At 34.9% G+C, this 9,953-nt stretch overlaps 1 protein-coding gene across 1 annotated transcript; it reads left to right on the forward strand.

The window, feature by feature from the left end:
• Nucleotides 1-188: 188 nt before the first annotated feature.
• Nucleotides 189-7,943, forward strand: LOC120004098 (DEAD-box ATP-dependent RNA helicase 8-like). The gene is made up of 10 exons (XM_038853340.1): nt 189-955; nt 1,961-2,021; nt 4,000-4,234; nt 4,578-4,816; nt 5,377-5,628; nt 5,714-5,894; nt 6,216-6,304; nt 6,397-6,470; nt 6,553-6,677; nt 7,445-7,943. The coding sequence occupies exons 1-9, from the start codon at nt 618-620 to the stop codon at nt 6,629-6,631; spliced, it is 1,548 nt and encodes a 515-aa protein (XP_038709268.1). The 5' UTR covers nt 189-617; the 3' UTR covers nt 6,632-6,677; nt 7,445-7,943.
• Nucleotides 7,944-9,953: the final 2,010 nt, after the last annotated feature.

The following is a 9,953-nucleotide window of genomic DNA, read 5'->3' on the forward strand; positions in this document are numbered from 1 at the left end:
ATAAATTAATATTTAAATGATTTGGGAAATTTATAAGGGATCTCCACACTTTGGGAGGAAAAAATGCCTTCAATCAAATTTAGAAATTAGAATAGCATTTGAGTAATTATTAAAAAAAAGAAAAAAGAAAAGCATTTGCGTACGGGTTGGGGTTGAAAAATAGCTTTTCCAGCGGACCCCCATGCTCTCACTTCTCCGTCTCAAACAAGTTGATGTACAGCCCCGAAACACAATAAACAAAGCTCACTGGCCTTCCTTTCTTTAACGCTCTTGAGAAAAGTAAGAAGAGGAAAAGACTCCTCACAAGACCAAAATCGCTTGATTTCTCTCTAATTCACAAAATTTTCCATTTTTCCTTCCAGATCCGCCATTGTTTGCCCCTCTTCAACGTCATAGGAAACCCTAGCTTGCGCAAAGCAGCTCTTTCGATCTTTGAAAACGAAAAATCCCTCTCGATCACCCTCGATTGTCTCTATTATTTAAGGCTCAAACCCTTCTTTGTGACCTAGATTTTCCATTGTATCTTTTGTGTGTAGTTCTTTTTGGTTCTTGGTGTAAATCGTAGTTCGGTAGCGATTGGTTAGGTTTTTTTTTTCCTGGGGTTTAAATCGGAGGTGATGAATAACAACAATAGAGGGAGGTATCCGCCCGGGATCGGCGTTGGGCGTGGTGGAGAAGGGAATACGAACCCTAACTTCCAGTCGAGGACGCCGCAGCAGCAACAACAGTACTTGCAGAGGAATTACGTGCATAATCACCAGCAATTTCAGCAGCAACAACAGCACCATCATAATCAACAGCAACACCATCATAATCAACAGCAGCACCATCATAATCAACAGCAGCTGCAACAACAACAGCAACAACAGTGGCTGAGGAGGGGCCAGTTACCTGTTGCACATTCCGTGGTGGATGAGGTCGAAAAGACAGTGCAGTCCGAGGCAGTTGACCCGAGGTGAGTGTATGCGTCAATAATGTATGATTCTGCTTTTATATATGTATGTACTAACATTTTGGAGCGTATTTATAATCTACTGGGAGCAAGGTAGTGTTTGAAGTTAAAAATTGTTATGAGATTGGAAGCATTGGTAGTTAGTATTGCAGTATTTATGTCTAGTATTAAGATATGCATTGGCAAGATAGAATGCAGAAGCTGGAATTGGGTTTTACATGAGAGCTTGTTGGTGTGTATTCTGATTTTGATCTGGCATTTGGTAAGATGTGTAGTTCTTCTCTAGAGAGAAAAAAGGAAATGGTGGTCATCTTTTTTTAAATCGAAGAATTTTATTAAGACACCAGCAGGTGCAGACCAGAGATTACACAGTGGCTAGAGTTATAGTGTCAAGAACACTGTTACAAAGGGAAGTAAACCAAAGTTTAAGGCAACTAAACCAGCTGTCTATGAAACTTTCAAAACCAGACTCTACTGAGTTGTAACTCCTACAATTCCTCTCCCTCCATATCATCCAAACAATAGACTTGGGAAGTAGCTGAAAATTTTGTGTCTTATTTTTTTGTGATAAAGACATGCTCCAAGTACACTCTCCATGGTGTTCACCATTTGGAAGCAATAGTCTTCTTTGTATACTATGCTGTTTATTCCTAGGGAGTGAAATTTTGAGAATGTACTTTTTTCTTGCCACCTTCTGAATATCTTGTATGATTTCCGGTTGTCTTCCTTGATGCTAGGGTATTTTGATTTACCTCTAGTTGAAGTTGTGTTATGTTGACTTCGGTGATCTTGGCAACGATCATGGCTATAAAAGTATAGAATGATGTTAAATTGAAGAATCTAGATTTTGAAGATTTTCAATAACGATGTTGGTTTGTTGCTGCTTACGTGTTGCTTATTTACTTTATGAACATAGCTTTATTTCCCTTTTCTTTTATGAATATGTTCCAATTATAGTACATGAATATGAAAGTTAAAACTGTATTTTCTCTGGTGCTCTCTCTTTAGCTCACAAGATTGGAAGGCAGGACTGAAGATACCAGCAGCTGATACACGTTTCAAAACAGAGGTATGCCTTTGAATGATATTCTTGCATGCTGGACAAGGTTGTGTGACACAGTGCAGAAGTAAGGATCGTTTGGCTATTTAAATACAACTAAGCCTGGAAGGAAATTGAGAGAACTCAACAAAACGCATATTTATTTTATTTCAAAGATTACTTAGCCTGACGGGTGACAACCCTATTTAAATAAAATCTAGGAAACCCTAATAAAATTAAAAATACTAATTTGACTAGAATTCTTATTGACTACTAAAACTCCTAATAATTCTATAAGAAATACACTTCTAATAAGAAAGAAAATAATCAAACTAATTACTAATTAATTAGTAAGTGAAACTACTAAATCTTGTCCAACGTCAGTGTTGTTGAGACGCCACATACTGGCCTGTTATTTACGGTTTCTTTCAGGCGTTGCAACTTCTTCACATTGGTTTTTTACTTTGAATTCTTCTACTTTCCTTCTTTTCTTGCGTTGTATTTATTGGAGAGTCTTGGGTGGAGTTGTGCTCTTCTACTGTAACAATGTTGCTTTGAACTATGATTGATTTGTGTTGAGTTTAATTTATATATTTTGAATGACGGCTCCACCTTAGAACATTTGGTAATTTGCACTCTATGGAGTCTTCGAGCCCTTAAGGTTCTATTTTTGCCGTGTTTTCCCATGTTTCTATTTTGGAACTAGTTTGACAATATGAATCAGGATGATGTCTTCTAACTCTATTTTTTAGTGGTAGTGTCTTGAGGATATTAAAACTTTGAGAATTCACCTCTCAATTTTCTCTTATAGTTTTGGGACTTTTTATCCTGTGTTTTATTTTGGGGCATTTGAGGATAAGGAACTGCACATCGGTTTTGTGCTTGAGTTAACCATACAATTTCATTTCTCTTTAAAAAGTTTTTTTAAAAAAGAAGGTTTCTTTAGTGGGCATTTTCGAAAGATGTTTTTCCTTTGATGAAAATTTGTCCATTTGTATAGTTAGAATTGATTGCACTTGCTTGTCCAACAGTCTAATAGTGCTATTCTCCAATTGTGCATCTAGTGGATGAAATCAAATCGGAAACTTTCATTATTATATATGCATACAAATTTCTTCCTTGGGTTTCTTCTTTGTACTAAATCTGGTATTTATGCATTTCAAGTGAGTATTTATTTATCTTGTCAGGAGAATGGTAGTTGTCATGTTCATTGAGAGCATATAGTTCCTCTTTGTCATTTGGGCAAGATAGTAGTCACTAGTTATTATGCTTTTTGAGTGTCTCGAGCATCTGCTGGATGCGTTCATATCTGGGATCTGTAGTTGATATTTTCATTGTAAGTTGATATTTTCTTCTATATCTCATGATAGATGTTATTTTTTGCATACCCTTTTTGAAAAATTTATTTAGTTGCTAACATTAGATTCATAGAAAACCTCTGGTTTTAATTTTTGACGAGACTGTAGATAGCTTCTTTTATTTATTTTCAACAGAAATTGTTATGCAATGAGGTTAATTGCATTCTGCTTTTTTTTTTAAAAAAATCGAACAGTTTGTTTTTATATTTTATATATACAGTACCCCCAGTTGAACTGCTGTTGAGCTTTAATTTTGACATGAACTGTATGTTTTATAATTATACTCCAACTTTACCTTATTATTCAATTGGCTCTTTGGACAAAGGAAGGCTAGGCACTTGAAATATTTTTTTCTAGCAATTCCTTCTTTTTGGACCTTGAATTTTTCTGACATGAAATAAGAATCATTGATGATTTGTAGCAACCATCATAATTTAATGCCATTCTAAGGTGTGAGACTGTTGATGTTTGGTTGGAGCAGTTTGAAGCCCTTTTTTCAGACAGATAATTTTTTTCTTTGTATATATTCTGAGAGGTTTACGACAAATCGTATTGAGTGTTACTTTTCTTTGCTTGGATTGAGTATTTTGATAGCTTTGGCAAATTTTCCATTGTAATTTTTATTGGAATCTGACATAATTCTCTTTCAGGATGTGACAGCCACCAAAGGAAATGAATTCGAGGACTATTTTTTGAAGCGTGAGCTGCTTATGGGAATATATGAGAAGGGTTTTGAAAGGCCTTCCCCAATTCAAGAAGAAAGTATTCCAATTGCTCTTACTGGTAGTGATATACTTGCAAGAGCCAAAAATGGTACAGGGAAAACAGCTGCATTTTGTATTCCTGCCTTGGAAAAAATTGACCAAGAAAACAATGTTATTCAAGGTTTGATCCTCAACTCACCTCGCATGACTTCTGTTGACTTTAATGAAAATGTTTTGTCTATGGTTCATTGCATTGGTCGCATTGTGTGACTACTACTTTTGATCAAAGTGTTTTCAAGTTCTTTTAGAAGATTAATGCAAGGGATTCAATTCCAATCTCTGACCAATATAGTGTGTTCTCACTGATTTAATCTTTTGAATTTTTTGGTTGCAAATTGAACTTCTCCATTATTTTACTTTGTTTACCTATAATTTGCACCACTGATTACAATTTACAAGTTGTGCATAGGATGTAATGTTGCTATGCTATTTTGTTATTACTTGAATGTGCACATTTTATGCAGTTGTCATTCTGGTTCCCACACGAGAGCTGGCTCTTCAGACATCACAAGTTTGTAAGGAGCTTGCAAAGCATTTGAAAATTCAAGTTATGGTTACCACTGGTGGTACCAGTCTGAAGGATGATATTATGCGTTTATATCAACCAGTACATTTACTTGTTGGGACTCCTGGAAGAATACTAGATCTCGCAAAAAAGGGCATTTGTATTTTGAAAGATTGTTCAATGCTTGTTATGGATGAGGTAAATTTTGCTACTTCAGTGTTTTGTTGATTTCTTTTCTGAGTTACAAACTACTAACTAATGTACATTGAGGCAATAGAGGTTTTATGATGATCTTATTTTGTTTTGTTCAAGTGTATCATGTAGGAAAAATTGACTTGTTCATCTGCAATCTAGAATCTAGTACTTTCAAACTACAATAATCTTAACTGGGTTTCTTCTGCTGCTATATTTTTGATGTTCCAATTGTCTCGGATAGTTATATTTTGCTATAAACTGCATTGTGAAGGGAAGTACTGATTTTGTGTTTTTTTTTACTATGTGCTTGAGATTTACTAACATTTTTGATGCTTATTATATTCTTTGTGGGGCTAAATGTTCTTTTACAGTGAATGATTTCCAGGTGATTATTCTTTTAAACATCTTTCTCTTGAAGATAAAAAGAAAATTGTAGTGTTAATAGATTTATTAATATCTCCTTTCCATGTAAAATCAGTATCACTTTCATATGTTTCTTCAGGAAAATGAAGAAGTATGAGCAACATGAATCTGATTCTTTTTACTTGCATTTGTTTCTTCAGGCTGATAAGCTTTTGTCTCCAGAGTTTCAACCATCAATAGAGCAGCTGATTCGATTTCTTTCTGCTAGTCGTCAAATTTTAATGTTTTCGGCCACATTTCCTGTTACTGTCAAGGACTTCAAAGATAGATATCTTCAGAAGCCTTATGTTATTAATCTTATGGATGAGCTTACTCTCAAGGGTATCACCCAGTTCTATGCTTTTGTGGAAGAAAGACAGAAAGTGCACTGCCTAAACACTCTTTTTTCAAAGGTGTGGTCTTGTAATTTAGCTGATGCATACCCTTTTCTTTTAGAGTTCTTCAAAGATTTAACTTTCTAATGATTTTTTCCTGCAGCTGCAAATAAATCAATCAATTATTTTCTGTAACTCAGTAAATCGGGTAGAATTGTTGGCTAAGAAGATTACAGAACTTGGCTACTCTTGTTTCTATATTCATGCAAAGATGCTCCAAGACCATCGTAACAGAGTATTTCATGACTTCCGCAATGGTGCTTGCAGAAACCTAGTTTGTACTGGTATGCTTTTTGTGCTGTTTTTTTTTTTTATTTTAATTGGATTTGGTAAATATGCGAGCCCATTCCCTACGGCAGCCTATCTAACTTTTCAGAAAGCCTAAAATATATCCTTTTTTCTTTTCTTTCATGTGGAGGCATTTGAAGTATTTGAGCCTTTCAATTCCTAATTGTTGGTTTCTCATGAAGCTTATGATATACTTAGATTATCTCTTTTCAATTATCTAGCAAATTTTTGAGGTTTCATATTGCAGCTTGAACTAGGTCAAATAATCGCCAATATGTTGGATATCATTCTAATGCTCTTGCTAATTTCCACTGCAGATCTGTTTACCAGGGGGATAGACATCCAAGCGGTGAATGTCGTGATTAATTTTGATTTTCCAAAGAACTCGGAAACATACCTGCATAGGGTCTCTTCATGCTGTCTTTGGTTTTCCATTTTATTTGCAGATTGTGTCAGCTTTTCTGTTCTCCTTATGAATATTATCATTATCATATGCAGGTTGGTCGATCTGGAAGGTTTGGACACCTTGGGTTGGCTGTGAATTTGATCACCTATGAGGACCGCTTTAACTTGTACGTATTTTCTTACTTTTGTCTTTCTTTTGCTTCTAAAATTTGAATGCCAATTGAATTTTGCACTTCCCCGTTCAAACAGGCACAGGATCGAGCAAGAGCTTGGTACCGAAATTAAACAAATTCCTCCACATATTAATCAGGCAATTTATTGCCGTTAATTTTGGTGAGTGTTTTCCATTTGATCAACTATGTTGAATACCAATGGTGAGCTCCAATGGACATCCTGCTTATGCGATACAGATTCTTATTTTTAGTGTTTAATGCATGGGAAAGGTGATTTGTGGTTAATTAGGATGTATATAAATTGATTTTGTTCTCTCTTCCAGAATGCAGTAATGCTCCTGCCCATAATCTATTATTTTCTGTTCTTTTGCTTGCTTGGTTCATTATATGTTGGGGTGATTACATGATAGTTCTTATGTTTTGGGAAGAGAATGGAAAGTCTATATTCACATTTTGGCATGAAGAAACGATACAAAAATATCAACTCACATGTTAGTTGCGAGGATGTGAATGATCATTGTGATTGGTATGTATGAATGGGGAATCTTGATCTAGTGCTAAGGTTGCTTCACTGCATCTTGGAGGTATCTTTGAAAAAAGCCTCTTCGCCTTGTGGGTGCAAGGCTGCTTACTTTTTTTGCTTATCTGACGCTGCCTCTATAGGGAGAGCCATGTACATAAGAGTTTGAGGGAATGATAATCCTGGTGTTTTTTACTGTTTTTTATGGAGTTATTGATTAGGATGCTATTAGTATATTTGAAGCAATGATTTCATATGACAGTTCTTAAGGGTTTAAGATGAAGTTAAGCTGTATGTTAGTGCATAGAGTTAATTTGAAGAGTATTCTTAAAGCTTGTTTGATGCTAATGTTGGCTGATATGATGATCTGACTTGGAAGTTGTCAACTTTTAATTGCTTCTTTATTATTGTGCGCCAGTTGATTGTGTATCTTTTGCATGTTTCATAGGGTTGATGAAGTTGTCCATTGGCAAGTATTCTAGCTCCACATCCAGGCAGCAAGACTAAGAATTAGTAGTTAGAGGACCATCTTGTTGGTGCTGTATGCATTTTACCCAGGAATGCTTTTATTGGTTTATCCATTTTACGCCCCGAAATATTAACAGGATATTAGGCAAGTTAGAACGGTTTATAAATCCCGGATAGGTGCTGGTCACTGTTCGGGGATGGTTTGATTTCCTTGGCAGTTGGTTTGGCATTACTGTGGTTTGTGATAGCAAGTTGATTGAAGGTGGTTGTACTTCATGCAGAGTATCCTCTCTCCCTCTCTCTCTCTCTCTCTCTCTCTCTGACTGTAGGATCATGCGATAGACTTTCCTCTCTTTGCTTTAGAAATAAAAGCACTGAACTTTTGAGTGCTGTAATTTCTTTTCTTCCTGTTTAATTTTAGAGTTGATTAAATGTCGGTATGCTTTCCTTCAAGACAATAATATTGCTTTGTACAGGGCCGGAAGAAGTGTTTTATTTGCATGGTTTTTGCAAGCATTAGTGTGAGCTCATAACAATGAGACTGACTTTAAACTTCTATTAGTATGGTTTCTATGTGACTTGATGGATTCTCCTTCCTTTTTCTAAAGGGGAGTAAACGAACACCGCTATATATCTTGGTTCTCTAATGCTTTTTTTTTTTATTGATTGAACGACCATTTCCTTCTTTTATTCATCTCTGTGTCGTTTCTGCTGTTTCCTAGTCAAAGAAATGAGAGTATCAATCATTGTAAAGTGTGCTCTGATGGTTAGGTATTGGAAGCATTTAATAAGTTGTTGTAGGTGAGACTGTAAGTTGAGTTAATGTGTATGGACTTTGAACTTCAGGGCAATTCGTACGTAGTCACCGACAGCAAAGATGTCGTAATTCGTAAATAATTCAGCATGAAGAAATGTGTTGTCAGTTTGTGTTTAATGCACATTATTATTGATCAATTCAAATAAAAAAAAAAAAGAGGTGAATTGGTGTGGATTGTTATTTTTTTGAATACGGTGAGGGGATGGAGGAGGTTTGAACTCGAGATTTTTAGGAGTTATTATACACATGAATATTATTTGAGTTATTTGTGGTTCTTAGGCCATCCACAGCAGTGATTGGAAACCTAAACTCCACTGTAAATGTAGAGTTTTTCATGAGTTTTGGTTGAATTTTGGGCCTACATCAGCAACTGTATCCAAGACTTTACGTTTTGCTACAGTGAACCTGTAAATCCAGGGGTGAACTCTAGCAAAAACTGGATGATTATTTTAATATATCTTTTTGTTTTTTCTTCGTTTCATTCAATTTTGTCCCGTCTAGTCAACGTTAACTTTGCAGTATAGAATTTTCTTTTTTTGTCTGGCATAGACTCTTTTGTATACACAGAAACTATCTAAAATTAATCTATTTGTAAAAATGGAACTACCATAATTAGTTTTATTTTTATCATTGTATTTCTAGAATACATTAATTAATTAATTAATGATATAAAAATGTGAAAAAATAAAATTTAGTTTAAAGGAAATATTAATGTTAGTTGATTAATTAAAAAATATGGTAGAATTTTTATGTTATAATAGTTTAAAATGTATACTTTAAATTAATAAAAATAATTGTATAAAGTAATATTTAAATGATTTAGAGTATGGTTTAGAGTGTCCGATGGGTAGATGTACATTTTGAGAAACTGTAAATTTGTGAAAAGTGTGTAAAAACTGAACATTTGAAGTTTTTATTAAGAGTGTCTGTTGTGGATGGTCTTATATGCATATGGGAGGGGATGAAAGAGGTTTGAACTTGAGATTTTTGTAAGATATTATACACATGAATATTATTTGAATTACTTGTGGTTCTCACGTGGAAGATATGTTTCTCTAATTTTGCTAATGCCATTTGTTCGTCGTTTTGAATGTAAAACTGGTGAAAGGATAGACGTTCACTGTTCTCTACTAAAATGGACCTGTTTTCTTTTGACCACATTTATGAGGCTCTGGATGGACCTGTCATTACTCTCTCCGACATTATTTTTTTTGACTATCTATCTTTTCGCAAGTCGACACTCGGACAATCATTTATTGCTTCGACAAAAACGAAACAGATCATCAACCGATCTGCCCAACGGTCTATACACCAATTGTAAGGGATCATGTGTCGCAATGTTTGGGGGAAATGATATTTTTGGTCTCTTAAAGATGGGTTGTGTAACAACTCAGTCCCTTACGTTCTAAATGTAACAATTAGATCATTGGTTTTTGTGAGTCGTAGCTCGATTAATTTTGGGGCAAGTCCGGTCAATCAATTTGTTGACTTATAAAAAAAAGTCAAACATAATCTTTTTATAATTGATTTCGCACACATGGCATTTAGGTGTAACAAAATAGTCACTGATAAATTCTCAATGTATCAAACTAGTCCCATATAGATTCATATCAGTAGAATTCCATACACATATTAATAAGTCTTCAGGAACATTCATCCAACAAAAGAGTCC

The sequence above is a fragment of the Tripterygium wilfordii genome, chromosome 8 (assembly GCF_013401445.1).
Source record: "Tripterygium wilfordii isolate XIE 37 chromosome 8, ASM1340144v1, whole genome shotgun sequence".
NCBI lineage: Eukaryota > Viridiplantae > Streptophyta > Magnoliopsida > Celastrales > Celastraceae > Tripterygium > Tripterygium wilfordii.